Here is a 24,822-nt window from a genome sequence, read left to right on the forward strand (position 1 = left end):
TTCTTCGGGCGCTTTATCTGTCGATTTCAGTTTTCCTCGTTCGGTTATTGATGGGTTGTGTAGGGCAGTCTTTTGTAAAGCACGCTGCAATGTTTTGGAATTAGGGGTTACAGTTTTAATATTGAATTTGGCGCCCTGGCACGCCTAACATCACAAATCGATTTAGATTTTAGAAACATTTTCTAAATAAGTTTATTTTTTTTAATCTTACGACAAAAGACGCGATACAATTTATGATGCTATATGATTTTGAAATAATTACCTTCTGTAAAATTCCTTACTTTAATAAAATAATTCCTAGTAAACTGAAACTAAGATTTATTTACAAAAATGGTTTTTAATAACATCAGTGTAATTGAGTTAGGAGATAATCTTAAAAGTATTGAGAATCACCCTTTAAATTGAGCTTCGGAATTCTTATTTTTAATAACATTTAATCAAGTTTTTCTTACGAAATGTAATTGATAACGAGCTGGAAATAAGAAACTATTTACTTAAAGTTCCTCTAAAGCCAAAAGTTCATCACACTTTATCACTTGTGTAATGTCTTAGAAATAGATCACTAAACAGTAACTGATTAAAATCGTCCAAGCGTTTTATCAAATAAAAAGTATTTCGAGGGTCTCAAGGAAGTAGTTTATTTACCTTCAAAATATTATTAGATTTTGTATAGGTTACCTTTGTTTACATTTACCACTTTCTGTTAGTTGTAAAAAATAATTTTATTAAATCCCACGTAGAAATATTCGAAAAAGTGGCAAACGTTTGGGTGCAAATAAACAGGTTTAAACATTCATCTCTTCCATTGCATGGATGGACGATGGTGAATTAATTTGGAATAAATTTCGAAATCTATACAAGCAAAGCCAATATACACAAAGAACATCTCACTGGTTTTTCGAAGTTACTTCTTTCCAAAGAAACGGCTTATGGATTTCGATATAAAGACGGCTGTGAGGTTTTCTAATGATTTGCATGACTAGACTTCAAAGAAACTCGCCCACTCGCCAAAGCCTTGAAATGAATTTAAAAAATAACAGTATATAGGTTTAAAGAAGAACGTAAAATTACGATTTATTTCGCTAGAATCTTACCACGAAATTACGAATCTACCAATTTCTTGTCGGTAATTAACTTGCGTCAAGGATAATACATTTAGTACTTTACCCAGGATTATCCAAATAACAACATGACTTTTTGCTCCAATTCCGAAGTACGTGTTTTAAACATTTAAGATTTTCGAGTAATGACGCTTCCAACGGTTAACTGATTTGGTAAATTAGAATTTAATTTTCAGATGAGATAACTAAAGATAATCAGTTAGTCAGTTCAGATTTAATTTTAATTAAATTGTTTTTGATTTACTTTTTTAATCAACTGATCTAATCTCATCAGATTAAATAAACCGTTAACTATGATTAACCGCTAAAATGTTAACTTTCATCGTTTATATATTCTTTTGATATAGAAAAGATAATGTTTTGAGAGATAATTCTTTGAAATATATATTTAACAACTAATAACTATCATTATATTAAACTGCAGTTAAATAATATTATGTTGTGTTTTTAAAATCGGATTTTGAGTAGTTATACGGACTCGTCGACCGACTAACGGTTAGATACAAATAAACAGTCGTCACAGTTGCAAAAAACTACTATTTGAAAACAAATTTTAACCGTGAAGTGATAGAACGTTAACTTAAATTGAGGTTGCACCATAAAAATAATTTTATTAACGGAATCTCAAGCAGTCATGCCCTACCCATTGCCCACTTCCCATAACCAATTATCCATTTCCCTATACCCATTGCCAACTTCCCATTGTTCGTGACCGATTGCCCACTTCCTATTGCTTGAGACCCATTGCCCACTTCCCATTTCCCTAGACCCATTTCCCACTTCTCATTGCTTACTTCCCATTGCCCACTTCTCATTGCCCACATCCCATTGTCTACTTCCCATTGCCCGCGACGCATTGCTTACTTCCCATTGCCTGCGACCCATTTCCCGCGACCCATGGCCCACTTCCCATTGCGTACTTCCTATTTCCCATTGCCTTCGACCCGTTTCCCACTTCCTTAAAAAATGCCCCAATCCAGATTTTTTATTTTTTGCGCTTTTCCAAAAACAATTAAATTATTCTTTAAAAAGTATCGCGTTGCACTAAAATCGTGCCCCGATAAAATTTGGCCCGTATGGGCTATATTTCTTTGAGTCGAGTCTGAGCCCCAGAGTATTGATATTTGAGCCGGGCCCCATTTGAATCGCCAGTTCTACTTCTGCACGACCAGGCTTTTTGACATGATCTGGGCATTATTATTTGCTGGTGGTTATAAATAGTATCATAAGTAACATAATACATAAGTATGACAATTAACGAGATTTACAACCAAACTTATTTTCATAGTTATTGCGTAATCAAGATGTTTTATCAGCATAGAGCCCTCTAGTGTCTAAAATACGCAAGACTTCCGCTAAGCTGAAATATCTGGTGGATTATTAGGCTAAAATGATAAAAATTAAAAATGTTTTACTCGGCGCCACGAGCTCATGTTTTTTTTTATCACGCATGATTCGCACGTGGGCTTCAAAACAAAGCAAAAGCCCTCGCGACTCCAGAACGTGTTCTCCGATATTAGGCTTAAATTTTTAACAAAAAGTAGTCATAAGAAACGGTAAGTCTCGAGTCCACTTCACAGCTTGAAGAAGAGTATCAGTGCCGAAAAAAGGTTCGGTTAGAAAATTAGCATTAAAGCAATAGGAAGTGTCATACTTATTGTAGCCAAACTTCTTAGTCTATCAATAAACTCCAGCACCCACCCCTGAGTGAGTCTTAGAGCCATCCGTGAACCAAACAATTTATCCCTTGGTTTCAAAGACTGTGTCGTCAGACCAGTCTAGACGACTTGTAAAGTAGACACTAAACTGCTTTTCAAAGTGTAACTTTGCAACCATGTTGTCAGAGCGCATCAATAAGATCGGTAAGCGACCAGAATATTACCGAAACAATTTGGTGTGGCTGCACTCCCAATTAGCAGGACTCGACCAACCATTATGTAGTAACCGATAGGCACTCATAATTGCAACCTCCTCTATATAAAGATGAAGCGGTAGAATATTCAAGAGCACCTCCAGAGAAACGCTGTTCTCATAGCTGCTGCGCTGCAGACACAGACCAGCCTTTGCACAGTGCGTAAAATTCAATTAAATAACTAACATGATTTCTCACATATAGAGAGAAATTTCTTGAACTACGGGAATCATTGTTTTTATTATGTAAAACATCAAAAGCTAGTTAAAAACTTAAAACGAAGCTAAACAACAACCCTGGTCAGAAGTGCCTATTTTTATGAGAAATTTAACAAGGGAATTGTGGGTACTGTGACACTATCATTGAGTTTTTAGCCCGAAGTCTGCTGGTCAAGCATTAGCGTGGGGGATAACATTTCGGTAGACTATACGTGCGGGACGTTAAGACAAAAAACCAAAACTCACGAGCTACCTTTTACAATGGATTTTAATTCGATTGTTCAACAGACATAATCAGAGACCACTAAAGTCGCGGCAAATTTCGTTAAACAGGTGTTTCAAAGGGTTATACAAAAATTTGAAGGAGTTGTAGGAGGTGAGTAGAGAAGTATGCCTGTTTTTCCCCATATCCTACGATGAGTTAAAAGAGTGCCAGAGAGCTTCAAAGTGTAGCCTACTAGCCCCTGGAAGTAGGCTGCAACAAGCGTAAAACCAAGCAGCAGGGAAATGCGAACATTAAGGTTTGGGTTCGTGTGATAGGCAATTAAATCGAGGTAACCAGCGTAAAAAAGTAAACTTAGGGCCCGGTGCAGAGACGATTTAAAAATTATCGTAACTTTACGAGGATTGTAAAGTTACGAGAGCGGATTTACGAAGTCGTAAAGTTACGATTTTGTAAATCGAAATCGCGGTGCAGAGACAATTTTTCGGGCTCTCGTAAATGACGAGTCTGGTATTTGGGAATCTGTTTTTGTTTAGGCTCCGCCCACTTATTGACCAATGAGAAAGCGTTATTTTGACGCAAAAATTTAAACATTTTAAAAGTTACTTATTTTTTTGTGATTTTACACATTTTAAGAAAACAAGTTAGCTGAAAGTATTTTTTTGAGAAAGAATATGGGGAAAATGAAACCAGGTGAAGAGAGACAACCAAACTTTAGTACAAGAGAACTTCAAGCAATTATTAATTGTTTGGAAGCTAGGCCTGATTTATTGAAAACCTACAAAAGTAGTGAAGATGTGGAGAAGGCCTGGGCAGAAATTGCCTGTATATATGGGTATGGGCCTCATAAGAGCGACAGTAAAAATAAGAGCTAAGTGGACTGATTACAAAAGCACCGTTAAAAAAAGGAGGTGTCCGTTTGCCGTTTAATAAGTGAAGCTGCGTTGCACGGGATTAGAGGAGTTGATAGTTCACAAGTCAGGCACCAGGTTGGTTGTTTGTGCAAAGCTAGTGTTTTGAAATGAAACCACAATAGTCTAATTAAATTTTAATGAAAAGCTAGAAAATCCTCCATTGTAACAAGTGAAAATATTTCAGTGTAGCACGACTCATTGGCACTCCTAACTCTGGACAATTTCGGGTTACTCCCCTCAATATGCCAGCAAGTGTGGGTGGTGACGCTATAGATTTTTCACTGAAGAGACATGGTAAAATGGGCTTAGAAGTAGAATCACAGTTTCATTGGTTAAACATAATCTTGTTTAGCTTCCCAAATTGATGAGCTTGCATGAGAAAAGAAGTTTAGAAATTTGGAAGAGTTGGTCGCAGATATTGGTACATTTCAATAAGGTCACGTAAAAACTAACCAGTCCTTTACCTTATTTGTACTCTCATAAACAGATGCAAGAGCAATGGGTAGTGAAAACCCATTTCCTCCACCTAGGCCTACAATGAAACCTATAGGGCACAGTTTCTTGTTTCAAAGGCAGATCTGATACTGATATCGTTGTTCACATTTTGCCAGAACAATCTGAGTACATGATTTTCACAGGTTTAAAGCTTGGTTCACATACGTTAGCAGCTTTTCCATTTTCTCTGTGTTCTTGCGTTCCACAGCACTACAGAAGGCCGAGTGGGAAATGAGAAAATACAGAAAATTTATCCCAGTGAACCAAGTTTAACAATTTGAAAATTTAAAAAAAAACTTAAATTGGGTATTAAATTTTAGTGGGAAAGACTTTTAAGTTAAAATGTAAGTACATTATAAAGTAATTTTTTGTCAAATATTCAGGGGAAAAATCTACAAAACTCAAGTTAATTTGAACGATAATAATTGTGGCTATACCGTGGAATGTGGTTGATAAAGACTTTTGAAAATATTGATAAACTCACTTGACAGTTCAAAAAGAAGTCACAAAAGGCAAACTACCAGACACCCAGCACCTAAGCCTTCTTTAGCAGCTGCTAACACCTTAGAAAAAACAGCTCAGTCAGTTGTGAATTATCAAGAAAGGTTAAATGCAATTTTGGGTTCAATACTTTCCGAAATGGTAGCCAAACGGTCACAAGATGCCTAACTTGGCATTGCATTTTCCAATCATTTTGAAAATGCAAATAGAATTCTTATTGGCATTCACAACACTCAAGTACCTGTTGAAAATCTTTACCTTGGTGTTACATCAATTCCACTTCCTAACCCTAAAACAAAAAATCATTGATATGTCTAATCTTTCAAAATAAAACTGGTGCAAATTATTAATTACTTATCTTTAGCACTAAGATTGATGTTTTCAAATATATTATCATCCTTTCATATGCATTATTTCCATCTATTTATATTTTGTAAACCACTCTATAAACTCATTGTTCATTATGTACCCCTTTCATTTTTCACAGCTGTTATTTTTCTAATAAGAAGCCTCCATCTACCCACCAGATTTTTTTCCCAAAATAAAAGGCGCCCTTTTTGAATTTTTAATTATTCAAATAAATTACCATGTTTTTCTTTTAATATATTTTTTTTATTGGCGAAGAGCAATTAATTTACATTGAAAAAATATTTGAAAGTAATCGACGAATAACATATTATTGAACCAGTAATAAATAACAAAGAATAATATCACAAGAGAACAAAATCATTGGAGTTATTAGAGAAACTAGAGTTTTTAGTTCCAAAATTAGAATCCTTGACCACGTGATTACATTATAAGAAAATTTATTCTACAAGTATGTCCCCAAATTAAATTTAATAATGGGAGAGGGCGGTTTTAATTTTAAAAATCAAATCATATCGTAGAAAACTGAAATTATTCTTGATGTAAATTTCTTTGTCCATTCAAGTTTTCCACCAATTGATTTAAAATTTGATTAGCCCGAGCATGTAATTGAGCATTAGTGAGTTGACATGGGGGATCCTGTTCGCTTGTGCCATCTCGTTCTTCTACCATTGCCTCGGGCATTTCCACACCCTTGTCAAGGTAGAAATTGTACAAGATGACACAAGCGAATACAAATTTTCAAACCTTAAATCTGGGGCATACAGCAAATTGCCTCCTTAATCACTCCATGATCTTTGATACTGTGTATCTCTCGCCCATGTGGCCGTCACCCACTGTATACTTCCAGTCACGTAAAAATTGAAGCAAATAAGTATCTATAGAAAATAACAATGATTAGAAGTGGCAACATATGAGCATTAAAGAGCAACAAAAGGTAGGAAAATGTTAAAAGATCAAATTATTTTACAATGTTTTACACTCGGTTATTTTCCCTATGCAAATTTTTTATCCTCCGATGGTACATCTCCTAAAAACTGACCCTATACCACAAATTTTCTCTGGTTTTGTTTTGCACCCCTAGCTCACGAAAGGGGTGAGGTATCTTCCTTCCCAGATATTTTCTTCAAACTTTGCCCAATCGCTTTTCTTACTCATTTACTACTCAAAATCTAAGCCTAGATAAATATCAGTTTTGAGTATGAAAGAGTAGGATTAAAATATGTATTCCAAAAGGTTGTACAAAGAGTTAACAGAAGTGTTTGTCAGGGCAAGCACAACTGTTCGTTTAAACTCATTCTCTAATTCTGTAATCAATGACTGGAATGCCCTTCCCCAATCTATTGTATCCGAACCCTCCCTCCCTAAATTCCGTGCACTTTTAAATGAGCATTTTAACCGCGCGTTATGATCTCACCTTCTGTATAGTTTATCCTATTGTATCTGTTTCACGCATATGTATTTGAAATCTACACAAAAGCCTTGCTGGCTTGGTAGATATTTTTCTGTTAATAAATAAATAAATAAATAAATAAATAAATAAATAACCGGTGTTAAAGCACATAATAGTAGTAAAAAAAAATTACATAGTGATAAAAAATATATTCCTACCTGGGAAGCTGCAGATAGTGGTCTCAATGCTTCATGGTCAAGGTCGGGCCTTGGCTCTTTCAAAAGTTTAATGAATACCCTTTTTGGAAGTCGATAATTTGCTAAAAACTCTGTCTGACCAAAGGGTCTGGTCTCTCGTGATAAATACACTCATTTCCAACTGGTTCAACAACGTTTATTCCTCGATTAATTTCCTCAACTCTTCGCATCGCGAGCAGAGTGACAAACTCCGCCATTTTTGTTATCAATATTTCGCGTCGTTTACGTCTTTACGAGACCTCCAGAGCACTCGTAACTTTACGAGCGAAAGTCACTCGTAAAGTTACGAGCCTATTGTCTCTGCACACCATTTTCGCGAAAAAAATCGTAAGTTCTTTGGCCACGCCCACTTCCTCGTAAATTTACGAGGATTGTAAAGTTACGAGAGTGAAAAAACGTCTCTGCACCGGGCCCTTAAACAGTATTTGAAGTCGTGATGGACCACGATTTCCCATCACTTTCAAACTGTAGCAATGGAGTTCACTTCGGAAGAACTGGCGGATATTCATTTCGTGTATGGAAAGGTACCCGAACCGGCACATCCCCGTCTCACGGACTTTTACCAATGTCCATCGTCGATTACCAGATACAGGCACATTCAGGGTACGTTACTTAATTTTTTACTTCAACTTCTCCGCAACTGGTTCGTTACAAACGTATTTTTCGTTTTACACCACGGGTTGCCACACTTTGACGCTATCTGGCGCTCTTTTCAGTCATCGTAGGAAAATGGGAGAAAAACAGGCATACTTCTCAACTCACCCCCTACAACTCTTTAAAATTTTTGCATCATCTTTTGAAAAACCCTGTATAAAGCACGCGTGCATATAGATATAAAACCAAACATACACGCGAAGTAATAAAAACAGTTCTAAACCGTAGCATTGGCAACGACGAAGCGCGGAAAATTTGAAAAAGGGGTCTTTGAAGGGGTGATCGCTTAAGAATTACGTCTCCAGTGCATAGGGAATAATGCTTAACAATAGTGACAAATAGCCATTCTTCCTTCAATTTTGAAATGTTCCTACACAAAACCTCAGTTTTTTTCAACACATCCTGGAGCTGGACCTTCTGCCATGATATTAGTCTTTGAAACTAATCACGAAATATTTATGCAAGCGCGTAGTAGAAAATCTCTTCGAGAACGCGTCATTTTTAAAGGTTAATTAGCTGCCGTAGCAACTACACTCATTTGGAACAGAGCGGCTCCTTTCAGAGCTCAACCGCGCGAAATTTATAATTTAAAAGTAACACCAATAAAATCAATGAGAATGAAGTGATATTAAATCGTCTAAGAGTTTAATGGGAGGGATAGAATCGATTAACATTCACGGGTTTATAATATTCGTCATTAACCGGCATTTTAAGGATTGTAAATAAACTCGCTTGTTTTTTATATTTATTTTAAAGGGTAGTTTTTGTCTAATAATATATTACTTCGCGTATAGTATTAAATTTTTACCAAATAATAATAATATGATATTTATATAACGTTTTCTTAATTCAAAATTCGCTACTTTATTTCTAAAACTGGGTGCCTCAAAAAGTTAAATTTCATAAAAGTATTTCGTGTCGCTTTTTAAAAATAAAAAATGAGGTTTCTGAAGATATATTAGTATTGTTTTAATGCTCTTTGGAAAAACGCTGAAAACCGAATACGCCTAAGTCCATTTACTTGGTTTTTGAATTAAGAGAGCGAATCTCCTATCCATTCTACAAATCAATAAGGAACTGTTAGAATATTGTACTCTAATATTTAACTTGAAAAAAGAACTAAAGTATACACGCCTATTCATCTATGCTATAAAGTTAACTCAAAGTATTTTTAGAATACCAATTGCAAAATTTCATGTTTACTAATAAAATGAAGTTCGTGTTAGTGTACCGATAATTCAAAGACATATAGCTTCCAGGCGGCAGCCGATTCTCAGACAAACATTGCGATATCTGAACCGATAAAAAAATGGCGAAAAACCCTTAAATTCGACCAAAATCCCGGTCGATCGAAAACGATTAATATTGAGTCCGATTCTATCGAAAATAAACCAATTGTGCGGTTTAAATTCATATTAATTAATGTTTATGTTTTATTATTTTTTGTAATACATCGAATAAGTTACTTTATAAAAATGGTATCGTACGCTAAGTATTGGCGCCACCTCAACCTCATTCTTGCTATCACGATGGGCCGTGTACAACGCGACGTAGAGGACAGTATCTAGCCATATCGTACATAATATTAACCCAACTTAACCCAGCCTAAATATTATCTCTATACAGAAAGACTATTTAAAAATGTATTTACAATATAAAATCACAATGAATCGAAACCAGCCATATGGGCTATATTTTGAAATTCTTTCGGTCGATTGGGATTTCGGCCAAATGGGAATATACAATTTTATCTACATTTACGCTTAGATAGTATCAGATCAGTTGATATACAGGGTCTTTTTTTTGGCTCGGAAAAGTGTTTTTTTTTCAAAAACTATTTATAGTACCGATTTCAAATTTGGAAGGTCAATTCTCTATACCGGGGGACATCAGTTTGAGAAATTTGAGCGTTTTCGGTAATGTTTTTCACCAATTCTGAAAAATTATTTTTCGACCACTAGGTGCGAGATAAAAGATTTCTATTATAAAGTTGTAGGCCGTCATCGAAAACCCTTAAAAATTGTTCACTCGACGAAAAACAATTTATTTATCAGTGAAAATTCGAGCTTGAAAAATTTACAAGTTGGTGAAGCCAAATTACGATTGTTTGAAACGATAATTGAAAATGGAACAAGTCTAATACAAACGTAGTAGAGTTTTCACACTTGAAAAAATGTACACGTTTGGTTTTTAAATGCAGATATTTTATTCACATAAATTTTTACAAAACATTTTCAATAATATCACCATTGGCTGCAACACAGGTTTGTGCGCGGACAATTAAGTTCTCAAACACTTTCTCTACCATTTCTGGTGTGACGTCTCGGCAAGCACTAATTATTCGTCTAATGAGTTCCTCCCTAGTTTCAATGGGCGTGGCGTATACCTTTGCTTTAACGAATCCCCAGAGAAAATAATCCAGCGGTGTTAGGTCAGGTGACCTTGCTGGCCAATGCACTGGACCATTTCTCCCTATCCACCTTTCAGGAAACTCGTTGTTGAGGTGCTCAGTTACTTGCCGGGAAAAATGCGGAGGGGCGCCATCTTGCTGAAACCACAACTGACGTCTTTCAGCCAATGGAAGGTCGTCGATTGCGTCACTCAGTTCGTTCTGTAGAAAATGTAAATACCTTTGGCCGTTGAGGTTCGTCGGCAGGAAAAAGGGACCAATCAAACGGTTTCCAACAAGTCCAACCCAAACATTGACCCGTTCAAATTGAACCTGGTGATGATATTCAAAACCCCAATGCGGGTTGATGTCAGACCAAAGATGGCTGTTTTGATGATTAAAGGGCCCATCTCTAGAAAATGACGCTTCGTCGGAGAACAAAACATGGCGCAAAAATTGTCTATCTTCTTGGACAGCATTTAGTAACCAGTTGCTAAATTCATAACGTATTTGATGGTCTCCGTCAATTAGTCCTTGGTGGAGCGTAGCTCTGTATGGGTGATAGCGATTCTTACGAAGAATTTTCCACACACGATTTGCAGAACAACCCAAATCAGCAGCGGCGTTAGCGCAACTGTGACGAGGATATGCCACAAAGTACGCGAGTACATTGTTCTCGAAGTCTAAATCCGGTTGACCCAATCCGCAAAACCTAGGTTGCAAGTGACCAAATTGATTGAAATCGTGAATTGCTCGTCTTACTGTATTTACAGATGGTGCTCCATTTGGATGTCTTTCTGCGAAGATTTCAGTCACTCTTCTAAGGTTTTGCGCTGCTTCTCCATAGTAAATGGCAACTATCTCGGTACGCTCAGCTACTGAATAACGAGGCATTGTTCGAAATATTATCAAACACTGATAATAATCTCCCAAAGTTTTCCTTTAAATACCCAATGCATGTTTAGGATTGACCTATAGCCTCGTGTGTTTTAAATCCGGTCGTTTTTTTAACCAAAGTTTCAACTGGATTAGGTAATTCGGTTTCAATTATCGTTTCAAACAATCGTAATTTGGCTTCACCAACTTGTAAATTTTTCAAGCTCGAATTTTCACTGATAAATAAATTGTTTTTCGTCGAGTGAACAATTTTTAAGGGTTTTCGATGACGGCCTACATTTTTATAATAGAAATTTTTTATCTCGCACCTAGTGGTCGAAAAATAATTTTTCAAAATTGGTGAAAAACATTACCGAAAACGCTCAAATTTCTCAAACTGATGTCCCCCGGTATAGAGAATTGACCTTCCAAATTTGAAATCGATACTATAAATAGTTTTTGAAAAAAAAACACTTTTCCGAGCAAAAAAAAAGACCCTGTATATCAAAATGCAAAGCAGATTGTTTAAAGCCGAAACTAATCTGAATATAAGGTTGAAAAGATTGAAGTTTACAAACAAAATAATATAAGAGATCAAATGTGTAAAGCCCAATTCACACTATACAATTAAGTGAGCCACTTAAATGTATCCAACTAATTGTAAGCAAGAAAATTGTATAGTGTGATCAGAAAAAGTGGGAACAATTGTTACAATTTGTCTGTTCACACTATACAATTTTCTGGCTTACAATTAGTTGGATACAGTTATAGTGGCATAAATAATTGTATTATGTGAACTGGGCTTAAGATACGATAGTGAATATGTTATGAAGGGCAGCCATGTTAAAAAAAAATGAAAACACAAAAATTGAAAATGCGCATGCGTGAACTAGCATCTAAAGCAAACCAATCACGGTGTCCCTTCCATCTAAGATTTACTCTAGACCCCAGACTGTTTTCAACGGTTACAATATTGGAATGGTTTTTTTAAATACCTCATATTTATCGATAGTACATATACCCTGTTTACTTTTGATATTATAATTACGGTATATTTCATTTTAATTTTTTTACAACTTATAAGTCCGATAACTGTTGATCTAATCAGATACAATTTGAGATTAGATTGCTGAGTGAGGGTAATATAATAATCCTCAGATTATTCCCTACCTTAACAACATAAGCCGTTGGCCATTATTGTTTAAGGCAGGAATCCACATCTCTACTTGGAATGCTTATCGTGGCAGATTTTCGTTTCGATGTGGCTGACGTTTTTTTTTGACTTTACTAAGTTAACTTAACAAACAACTACGTGAGAGGGGAGCGCGCGCAAAGGGATTTTTTAACTCGTAAGCGGGGTTCGAAGCCGGCAGATTGATCTTAACATATATACGGCAGGATAACATTCCAAGTAGAGGTATGGATTTCTGTTAAAAGCTCTTACCTTTACCCATTTTAATAAGACGTCGATTCTATGTCGTACCACCTATCAGAATTTATTTCGAATAACTGACACACTATTTGCATATATTTATATACTTATGGTTAAACGTTGAGCCTACAAACCGATGCAATAACTTCAAAGCTATTGCTATTGCAGAAACAAAAAAATGTAAATTCTCTTGTTGATCAATTCAAAGCTCGCGGAAATTTTCTTTTTATAAATAGTTTGGGCCTAAGCAGGTTTATTTTGCCGACTTCGTTTGGCAGAACCGTTTTGATCAACCTATCAACTGAATAAGAATGAACTCCAACGAAATAAACTAAAACCGACACATTTTGCAAACGGCAGCAAAAATATTGGAGCTCAGGTTTTTACCACAGTTTTTAGACTATGTTCGAAGCAAATCAGGCTGAGATTGGCAACGTGGAGTAAGAGCTTTTTTCTACGCTAAAAATTTTTCATGTCATTTTGTGAACTTTAAATGCCATATTTAATAATGTCACAGATTTAACAAAAAGCAAAGTCTAAAAATATTAAAAGACCATTATTGCGTAATGAATAAAGTAAAATCACTAGAACCACCAATGGTCAAGAGAGTGAGTCCTGAGTAAAAACGCGAACAAGTAAAGAGACCAAGAAGTGGGGGAGAAAACTAAGCTTTATTGGTGAAATAAAGTATCAGCGGTATCGAAACGTTGTGTCCAACTTTTATTGTTTTTAAGTTGTAAATAAAGTAATGTATTGTTATATTGATTTAATTAAGTCCTTATTACATACAGTTATTTATCTCATGAGTATTCCGTAAGAAAATTAATAACTACTACTTCTAAAAGTATCATTTATTTAAACTCGAAAAATTCTGGAATGTAAAAATGTAGCGCAGTACTATCGTTTATTTGATTGAGGTGAAACAATAAATTGTGGTTCATTTCGAAAGAAATTTTATCAATTTAGGGTTTAAGGTGCAATTATAATTGATGTGGGTAGAGTAATTTCGGGGACGTGGTCTTTTCAATTGTTACTCGTGAATTTTAAAAGAATTCTTCTGTTCCCCTTAATCAAATCTTGTTAGGGTTAAAGGTAATGGTAAGAGTAGGAAGCTGTTGGCTCACATTCCTACGCATTGTATCCCGGCTACCTAAATTTGAAAGCATTAAAAATCGCTAGCTGACAAAGGTGGTGTCATGAGTATGAGCTTAGCTGACAATTATTAGTACTTTAGCCTAGTTACGTAAAGTATTTGATTAAAATTCTAACCTTTTTAATTCAATAATTTAATTAAGTAATTATGACATATTTAACGAAATTTCTCTGTTTGATAATAGCCTAGTAACCGCGAAAATTAAATACCACTCTTCATTAAGGGTAGGGATATTTTTAGACTATACAAGTCGAATCTCTGAAATTAGAATTGCCTTCATCCAAAGATTTGATTTTGCCCGGGACCTGCGCGAAACTTTGCCATCGTCTCGGTGCATGGTTAAAAGTTTCGCAAAAGCGTACAAAAAATGGTTTCGGAGTTTAATTTGGCTTCTGCTTCCTGAGCATATTCGGAAATTGTTTGCTCAGAGAAGCTGCTTCGGGAGTTCTAATAATAGAAAATTTCCGGAGCGTTGTCATAGTAACCTAATCTTAAATCGATTTCACAGTTCGACGACGAATAACATTTTCTCGACATTCCTACACCGGAAAATGTGCCTTCCACCAGATAATCGCTTAAACGAAGCTTTTTATAATTGGCGTAAAAAATAATGGTCTGATATATTGCAATGGGAGTGGTGATTTCGATGAAAACCGAAAGCTATTTTGTTTTTCGTTTTAAAATTGCTATTTGTCAACTACAGACTCGCTTTTTTAACAAATGGTTTATTCCTAATTAAAAACAGACTTCCACCAAGAATTCATTTATTTATGACTTGAAAATGAGAGATAAAAAAACTTCGTGGATGGTGAAATAGAGTGTTCTATAAAATCGACCCAAAACCAAACAAACGTTTCATACAGACTATAGAGCTAGTTCAGCAGGACTAACAACTTTTGTTATTCTTTGGTTTAAGAGAATTCGTCTAATGTCCTGTCTTTATATGAATATTTTTAAGACGAACCTTTAAGGAGTTGTAGGAGGCACCCTAGGTGTTAAAGTATGTTTGGGGTTAAGGATATTTTCTTGATCTAAGTTTCTTTTTAAACCCGTGGATTTGGGACTAATATTTTGCTTATTTACTATCATACATTTATTACAAAAATCATTTAAAATAAGAAAAAGGGCGCGGAAAGCCGGAAATTAGTGACGCCTAGGCTAGCAACTACGCTACTCCTAAAAATCGACTGCTCTCGATTTCTTACTGGTCTTCCAGATAAATATTTTTCTCTAACACGAAAAAACCGGCCAAACCTTCACCAATCACCTCCTCCGAACTCAAAAGGGGGAAAGCACACCACACCGATTTTATACAATGCTCTATTCCAGTACCACTTCTGTGAAAATATATGTAGCTACAGCTTGTAATAAGTTATCTTACGACCCAATCACATCGACTCATATTGACACGTGGTCCAAGTTTTAATTTTTAGTGTCTACGACATTAAAAACCACAATTATATTCAGTTTTCAAAAAATATCTAGTAGATATCCGGTAAATCGGGGGCGGGAATTTCGAATGTCACCTAATTTATGTTGAATTTAGGAATGTCTATCGCGTAAATTTCAAAATGATCAATAAAAATTTAATGTAGATTATTATTTTTAAACTTTATTATAGTGTATTTTTAGTATTATACTATGGAACAATCATCAAATCACACGTTTGTGTAAGTTAACGCGGTAATCTAGGCATTACCGGTTCTATACTTACCCTGGACTCACCAAACGGTTTTTTTTCGATATGCTTCACTTGTACTAAATATAATTTATTACAACCAAATTGGATTAACAGAGTTTTTAAAGAAGCTATGTATATAAAAAAATGGGACATTCGAATTTAGATAAGGGTGTAATAGACGTAAAAGGGTGGGGAGATTTTGAGATTAGGGAATGGAAGCATTATGGTTTAAAGGGGTTCGTTGGTTGTACTTATTATTGTCTTTTTATTGTTGTTTTTTAATGGTTGTTTATTATTATTAATTTAAAAAATGTTAATCTTATTTGGAATGTTAGGAAATTGAAAATTGTAATTAATCAATTTTAAGACGCGGCTGAAGAAGGACCTCGGTCCGAAAGCTCCCGAGTGATTTTAATAAAAATAAACCATGAAGTAACAGATTTTTTGTTTTTAAGAATTATTAATTTAGTCAACCATGGTCATAAAAGAAAATGTTTATAATATTACGACTATTTTTAAATCTTATTTTTATCTATTATTTAATTATTTGATTATTTAACTATCGCTTTGAAATACAACGCAACAGGCGGTATTTTCCAAAATTATGTAACGCGAGTTTTCCCCTAATAGTAAGTGTATAGGAGCTGTTGGCTCGCGTGGCATGAAGGGCTTGCCACCACCATCCTACGCATTTTAACCCGGCCACCTGAAATAATGGCTTTAAAAGTCGCTTGGTGACTTGGGCCTAAGGTGGTGTTTTTGGTACTAGCTGATTATTATTCCACTTGATTATTTAAATCACACGCTTGCCACCACCCTCCTGCGCATTGTTTAAAGGCATTAATAGTCGCTCGATGACTTGGGTATTAGTCCTAGTTTCCTTTCGCCAATTCTACTAGATATTTCACCTTTCTTAACCTGCAACTGAGTATAGTCAGCGGCTTAACACGAAATGGAACACGTAAAATATAAATCAATAGTCAAAGAACGGAAATGACTTGATAGCCGGGACCACGTGACGAAATGCAACGCTACGATTGTACATGAAATCAGCCAATAAGATGACTAAGGCATACACTTGATTTAGTACTTCCTTGCTATTATCGAACTTATTTAAAAATAATTATATTTAAGGTGTAACGTTTTTATTCAAAGTTGAATATGTAATTGGTATAACAATTGGATTTTCGGTCGATGGCCAATTATTCTAAGGGTAATTATTTTTTTGCATAGACACGGTACAACCTGATTGAAGTTTTAAAAACGTTTAATTAAAACTTATTAAATTTTTTACAGCTATAGCTTTTGAACCGTAGCTCTTCATCAGGCGGCTTTCAGGCCACATGTTAACGTTTTAAAATCTTCAGTCATGTAGTATATCTGTATAAAATAATAAAATTTAATTCCTAATTTTGCAAACATGACTTTGAATGCTTTGAATCTATATAATTATATTAAGGGGAAATTAATATCAATTGTCAAGTTTTGTTACGACCACACCTAAAAGTATCCGAGACGATGTCGGATGGTTAGACCATTGGGAAGTTCGAGTGCCAACTCGCATTTCTTCTTTCTTTTTGGTTAGTTTTTGTTACAAGGAGACCGCAGCTAGCCTTTAAACACGCTAACGCGGTGTTGTGTACAAATTTCATTGGACGAACCTGTACGCTGCATGTTTTAAGGAAAGGGGGAAGACAATTTCCGATTTTTCCCCTTCCGACGGCAGCAGGCGCTAAAGCGTTTAGCCAATAAAAACTGTACACAAGAAAATGAACGACTTCTGACGGGTTGCGTTCTCCTTGTGTGGGGTGCAGTGTTTGCTGCTCCTAGGTTTAACCCTCTTTGTGATTTCAATTTTTCTATTGATTATCCAAAACGAGTCAGAGTTTAAATGCAGCCAATCATATATTCTCTAGAAAATGCATAGCTTTCGTGACTTTAGTGTGGCTAAATACGCATTTAGAGTAAAAATGGCGGTATTCAAAACCGTGCGCTAAATTCCCGGAATTTAACGTTAACGGAAGTTGGGTTAGATTAGATCATGGCGCCGCTACTGAGGGGCGGTATTTAGAAATCGTTTTGGCGTCACTGTGAATAAAGAATGTAGTAAAAAAAATCCTTATGTCATACTTAAAGGTCTTATGTTACTTATGGTATTAGTAAAACCATTGTTCTTATTGAAAAATATCCCTCAAACATTAACTGATTTTTGATCATATTCCAATATGAATTTCACTTTTGTCCTATTTATATTTTATTGCCTGAAATGTATTTTTAGAATTTTAGTATATTTCGAGAACAACCGCATCGAACCAGTTCCCTCCCAACTCAAAGCGATCCACCGACGAAACACCACTCCGCCCTCACCAATGTCCTGTCAACTGGTGCTACCCCCTACAACAACAACCCGCTTCCGAATGTCACCGTCGCGAACATGGACACCACCGTCCACGTTCGACTGTCTTTACCGGATGTTCATATCACGGAAGAAAAGGTTTCGCCTTCGCAATCGAGCTACTCATTGCCCGGAGTGAGACGTAGGTCGCCGACGGTCACCAGGGCCAGGTATTGTTCCCTCTACTCAATACATTCATTTAAATATATTTATATATATATAAATTAAGGTATTCCATAGTGATTCCGTGTAAAAACAATTTGAATATAAAACCAATCTAAGCAAACTAAACTATTAAATAGTAATTAGACTAGATTAAAATTTAATTTTATATTAAATAACTCATAGAAGAAACGTGTTCATCAATTTGACTTGAAACGAACCAGTTAATGTTTAGGGATCAATAAGTTCAATAAAATTAAAAAAAATCTAATGAAATTTTAATAAAATTTTAATAAAAAAATATTGATTTGACTTTTATTAAAAAAATATAAGAGAACCGAGAAATGATAGTCTTTCAAGGATTTAATTATAATTATTAGGGTCTTTCAAAAGGTTATGCAAATATTAGGAGTTGTAGGAGTTGAAAAGTATGCCTGTTTTTTTTTCATTTTCCTACGATGAGCTAAAAGAGCGCCAGAGAGCTTCAAAGTGTGGCCTATTAGCTCCTGGAAGTAGGCTGCAACAAGCACTAAAACAAGCAGCAGGGAAATGCGAACATTAAGGTTTGGGTTCGTGTAATAGGTAAAAAAGACTTAGTAAACAAATCGGGGTAACCAGCGTAAAAAGATAAACTTAAACAATATTTAAAGTCCCAGTTGCTTGGTTTTGTGCTTGTTGCAGCCTACTCTGACGCTCTTTTAACTCATCGTAGGAAAAAGGGGGAAAAAACAGGCATACTTTTGGAAACACCCTGTATAAATTATGTATAACTTTAATGTACGCAATAAATAATAATTATAATTAAATCCTCGAAAGACTATCATTTTTCGATTTTCTTACAATTTTTTCATAAAAATCAAATCAATATTTTTTTTAAACATTATAAAAATTTCATTTTAATTTTTAATTTTATTAAACTTATTGATCTTTAAACAATTACTGGTTCTTTTTAAGTCAAATTGATGAAATATCTTCTATAAGATATTTAATCTAAAATTAAATTTTAATTTAGTCTAATTACTATTTAATAGTTTAGATTTGCTTTATATTATAATTGTTTTTAGACACAATCCCTACGGAATTTCGGGGTACTAACTTGTTAGATTTGCAAAAGTGTCAGTGATATGTCAATCGAAAGCATATAATGCCTAAGAAGTTCGGTTTTGGCCCAATTTACTGGTTTTTCACGATTTTCACCTTAAAATCTACAAGCTTTATTTAATTAAGAGGGTCTTGGTGGAAATTTATAGTTTTAGTTAGTACTGATCATTTCTGAACTGCGACTTGGGTTGCAAGAAATTTTAACTTGAAGGGTGATTTCTGACCAATAAACGAAAACCCACAACCCGCGTACGCACTATTGTGATATTTGAATTTGAGGTAAAATTATTTAAACTTAGACGTTAGTGTTTCACTACGTTATTTCCAAAATCAGGTAACTCAAAAAATTATTTTCGCTAAAATTCCTCCTGGTTTATTAAGTTTATGTACAAATGAAATTTAAATTTAATATTTAAAGTATATTTAAATTGGTGTGTACTAAAATTTCCGTGATATATTGTTACTCCTACATTTACATATATTTTGTTAATTAAATCGATGATCCCAAACATAATCAGTTGATTTAAATCAATTGGTATTAAATAAGCCAACACTGATAATGAGACAAGATTTTTAGGAAAAATACGGAATACTTTAACTCGATACAATTTGGTAAATGAAAGTTAAATTGTTTTTAATCTGCTTAAATTGAATATTCTAATTCAAAACAAAATTTATTTAACCAATATAATAATAATATAATATTTTTATATAAAATAATTTAAAAAAAAGTATAGATCGTTAAATTCGTTACCTTAGTTTTAAAATGTCGTTACTCGGGCTTTTATGTAAGCGAAGGTAAGATTTTTTAAACTGAATTAACCAAACGTAATATGTTTATCTTACCTCATGAGAAAGAGTAGTCTTAGCACACGCCATTCTCGTTCGTAGAATATAAAGAAATAAGGTGATGTAAGAGGTAATTTAAAACCAGAATTCCACGTTATTTCGTTGCTTAATTAAAGCTAACCCTTTTCCTTTAAAAGAAGACTAAATAAAAATATTTGATAGCCTGGTCTTTTTATAAAGCCTAAAGTTATATAGTAAGGTTAACAAGTTGGCAAGCAAAAATATACCTCTCCTCGGAAGAATTGTCCCTAGTGGTATTAATTTCTCGAGACGACCCTTAAAGATATTTCCGCATTTCAAAGTTATTTACTAAAAACTTAATCCCGGTTCAATCCCGCCCGGTATAAAAATTTTATTTCATTTAAAATAATTGAGACGAAACGACCAAATTTAATTTATTCAGAATATCATAAGTTAAGTAGTTACAACCGTGAGTTAGACGTACTATAACAATGCACAATTGAATTAAACCCTTTTTACAGAACAAGTTTATCAGTTAAATATAATACGCAGCCAATTTTAATGAAAGAAATATCTACAGAGGGTATTATAACGACCGTTCGCTTTTTGGTTTATAATTTTAACGGAATCGGGCCGATTTTAATTAAACGATAGATTATCGAAATTTTGTTCGATAAATTTACGAGAATAATTTCCCGTCGCCGTTATATCGAAAATTTATTTGATTCGGGTTTTGCTAGAACTGTAATGTTGTGGGCGAGTGATTAGAAAATAAAATGGCAACCAGAATTATGCAAAATTATAAATGTTTATTTTTATTCAGAACAGTCTATGGAACGTTCTAGATTTAACTTTCATCAATAACCCAAAAATATATATCCCTTCTACGTAATTGTACAGAACTGGTACTCAAGTGTCTAAGACTAGATTTGTCTTAGTTCATCGTGATTGAAAATTAAACCAAAACACACTTACTCTTAAGTAAATATCATAAATTATACTGAGTAGTTTTAACTAAATTCAAACTACATAACTATAAACTCTGTCTTAATTAACAGCCGAGAGCTGTTCGCTACTAATTACTTCCAATCTACTTAATTACCCTCTCAGGTTGAATTGATAATTTCAAGGGTATAATTAGGTTATTCCAATTCAAAAAATAATAACAATCAATTTTATCTTACAGCTGACTTGAGTTAGTTCACAATTACTTTAACACTTTCAGTCTTAAACACGCACTGTTCTTACACTGAAGTCCATTCACTCACGTTCCAAACGCGAAACACAATTTATCTCTTTTCTTGACCGAAGACCAAACAAACTAATTAAAACCGCAAAGTTACCTCATAACTTTTGACCGACACCAGGACCCCATCCTGAAGTAGTTCGTCTGACAGCCAAGAACTAAGAAAGACTAAATCTTCTATATTGACGGCAACGGCCTAATATACTGTTATTTTGTGTTTTTTTACCCGTCGAGATTTGACTAAAGTTCGAAAAATTGAAGAGATTGTATTTTTTACCCGGTTTGATTGATAGTTCTCCACACGGTGATGCTATATTATTACTTTGATATAGTTTCCGCGGGAGTTTTGAATAATTATCCTTTTTCTAAGCGATATTAAAAGGTAACAATGAACTACTTTTTGTGTTTTAACAAAATTTTGTTAAGAATTTAACAAAAATTTAAAACAAAACAAAAAACCGTACCAAAGAATAAACAAATAAAGTTCAATAAACAATATATACAGATATTGTATTAATCCGTTTAGAAAAAACCCGCCTTATCAAAATTGTTCCTTTACTTTAATATTTTCCCTAAGGAAGTCAATGGCTCGGCGGTGAACTATCCGCATTGTTTCAATGCGACCCGAGTTCAATTCCTGATCACGATCAAATTTTACATTAAAATACTAAAATATTTAATTAAATATAAGATTAATATAATCTATAAATATTTAATTAAATAAAAGATTAATATAATCTATAAATATTTAATTAAATATAAGATTAATATAATCTATAAATATTTAATTAAATATAAGATTAATATAATTTATAAATATTTAATTAAATATAAGATTAATATAATTTATAAATATTTAATTAAATATAAGATTAATTTAATTTATAAATATTTAATTAAATATAAGATTAATTTAATTTATAAATATTTAAAATGATGTCGAATAAATTATAGTACCTAACGTTATAACTTTGTAAAGGACATTCGCCAAAGCTGTTTTTTAGAAAAACACCGTAAATTAACAAGCGTTGGTGGCTGAGTGGTTAGAGTACATCTCTCGCACGAGGCAGACCCGGGTTCAATTCACGGCTGGCACCAAAAAATCGCAACTTGATACTAAGACGAAACCCTGCCATTGGACGTTGAGAGGTTGCGTAACACTCAGCACTCGGTCCGTCCCAAAGTTATTAAGAAGAAGTTGGAGAGAAAACGCCCATACAAACACAACAGATTCAACATCCACAACCTTCATAACACAACCAACTCCACACCCACAACATTCACAACACGAACTCAACAAACTCAACACCCACAACCATCACAACACGAACTCATCATTCACAACCTACACATAAACATTACAATAACGAAATATCCAATCAAACTGAGTTGCAACTGTCGCGACGGTGAGCGTTGACCGCAAAGCAATCCGTTAAGGCTCACCGTCACACGGTGGTTTTGCCAACCCTTCGAGAAACTGCGAACGCAGTGAACCAAGAAACTGCTTACGCCGCGAAAATACGAACGCGTTCGCAGGCCTGACAGACAGACCCACAGACAGACAGACTGACACGGTGGTTGTATAACCCCTCGTAGGGTACAAAGTCCCCTCGGAGAGGTAAAACTATGTTAACATGAAATATAAAGATTAATACAATATTCAGTTTGGAAAAAAGCCAGGCAATTTTAATCGCGATTACACTAGTCAGGGAAATTAAATATATTAAAGCCTTGGATTTAATCTAATGAAAACTTTTCTTTCTAAAATCAAGGTCCGTTGATGCCAGAGCTATGCCTTTACCGAGACTTTCAATATCAGACAGATCCGAAAGTAACGCCAGTGCTGAAAACTACGGAAACATATCATGTAACACTCCTAGGTAATTTATTTTCTTATCTGTGTTAATTAATGAATAATCACTTTGAAATATAACGCGATAGACAGTATTTTCCAAAATTATATAACGCGTAAGCAGTCGAAATTCGAAATATTCCATCGCCGATTCACCGGAAATTCGTCCTAGTTTCTTTCCAAAGGATGAAAAAATTAGCGAATAAGTAGATAAGTCCATTAAGAAAAGGGTTAAAAAAGCTTAAGCCTAAACAAATTTGAAGAAATTTAAAAACTTACAAATAGCTCGTACCGATAGGTCTTCGAGCAAACCAAAAGACGCGAGACTCGGACCAAATAGATCTTCGAGTGCAAAACTAAATTAAATTAAATAAATTAGCCAGAAATTCCAACGGTAGACCGGTTTCGTCCTATTTGGGACTCGTCAGTACCGTGTGGGAAATCTGGCTCGCGACTATAACACCGAATAGAGAAACTAAGCCTAAATATTAAAAATTTCAAAACGAGTTGCGTTGCATAGCAACGGAAAACCAAAAAGGGGAGGGTGGTGGAGAATAGTATATACGAAATGTAACGTTAAAATGTTCTAGATATTTTGCCTTTCTTAACCTGAAAATGAGTAAACGTTATTTATTTTTGGCGTCTTTTCTCGGAAGTAAATTGATCAAGTTTTTGTGTTTCCATTTTTGTTGATATTCATCATTATAGACAAAGGTTATTTGGAATATTTGATAAAAACTTGTTATATTTTTACTTTTAATAGAATATAGATCCGCTTATGATGAAAGGCTAAGTAAGAATCTCGAAATCGGTCAGATTATCATTGTAAATTTTATTCTACTTTTACTTAAATGCAGGGTTTATAGATACCTGGAAAACATACGAAAACTAGAAATATCAGGGCGTTAGATGGTCGACAGAAAATTCCGGGATATCCGGGAAATTTATAAAGGTTCAAAATGTTTGCTCTCAAAAATACGTTTTCGTATTAATAATTTTTCATTATTACTTCTCTTAAATTTTAAAATATGGAACCAATTTAATTTAACAATCAATCAACTTACCAATAACGTCGAGTTACATTACATTGCACCGTAGTAAGATAAACACCTAGTTTTTATTGACAATATCTTGCATCTGGAAATATCAGATAAATTGTTTTGCCAATAGCTGTATGAACCCTGAAATGTGAAAATTCTAGAAAGTTTTTAATTAATTAGTTATATATCTATTTTATTTATTTAAAATGTGCTTCACATTAAACCTTAATTAAAAATTTAGTTCTTTCATCAGCGCGCTTTAAGTATTTATATAAATTCCCTAGAAATTTTCCTTTATTTTCCAGTTTATTTTATAAGTTATTAATTTCAACGGCGAATATTTCACACCACAGACGGAAATGTAAAAATTGGGAGATACACGGTGTTGGTGCTAGAATATCTGTGTCAGTTACTCATTTATAATTTCCAAAAGGTAGAAAATCATGACGATACATAGTCAAAAGATAAATTTATTTGCTCAATGTAAACCTTTTGGTTGAATTTTAAGAAATATAACCTCTCAAAAGGTTTCGCTTATGTAACCATTTTTTTGGACTTTCTTGCAAGAATTTGGTGTTCCCTTTAAAATTAATAGGTTGGACATGGTCTATCACAGGACGCGGCCATTGAC

The 24,822-nt window shown here is 34.3% G+C and overlaps 1 protein-coding gene and 1 long non-coding RNA gene across 2 annotated transcripts in view; one reads left to right on the forward strand and one right to left on the reverse strand.

Annotated features, from left to right (window-relative positions):
* The window catches only part of LOC149958994 (uncharacterized), a 48,316-nt gene that overhangs the window by 14,864 nt on the left and 8,630 nt on the right, over nt 1–24,822 (forward strand). The window contains exons 4-5 of the mRNA XM_090165114.1: nt 17,864–18,150; nt 23,072–23,179. Of these exons, the coding sequence (XP_090021240.1) occupies nt 17,864–18,150; nt 23,072–23,179 (395 nt within the window). The remainder of the gene's footprint in view (nt 1–17,863; nt 18,151–23,071; nt 23,180–24,822) is intronic.
* LOC149958995 (uncharacterized) lies at nt 4,625–5,431 on the reverse strand. Its single transcript, XR_016478357.1, has 3 exons — nt 5,368–5,431; nt 4,853–5,093; nt 4,625–4,757 (listed from the first exon to the last, which is right to left on the reverse strand). It is a non-coding gene; the product is annotated as an uncharacterized LOC149958995 (long non-coding RNA).

The sequence above is a fragment of the Leiobunum rupestre genome, chromosome 2 (genome assembly GCF_980474605.1).
Source record: "Leiobunum rupestre chromosome 2, qqLeiRupe1.1.hap1, whole genome shotgun sequence".
NCBI lineage: Eukaryota > Metazoa > Arthropoda > Arachnida > Opiliones > Sclerosomatidae > Leiobunum > Leiobunum rupestre.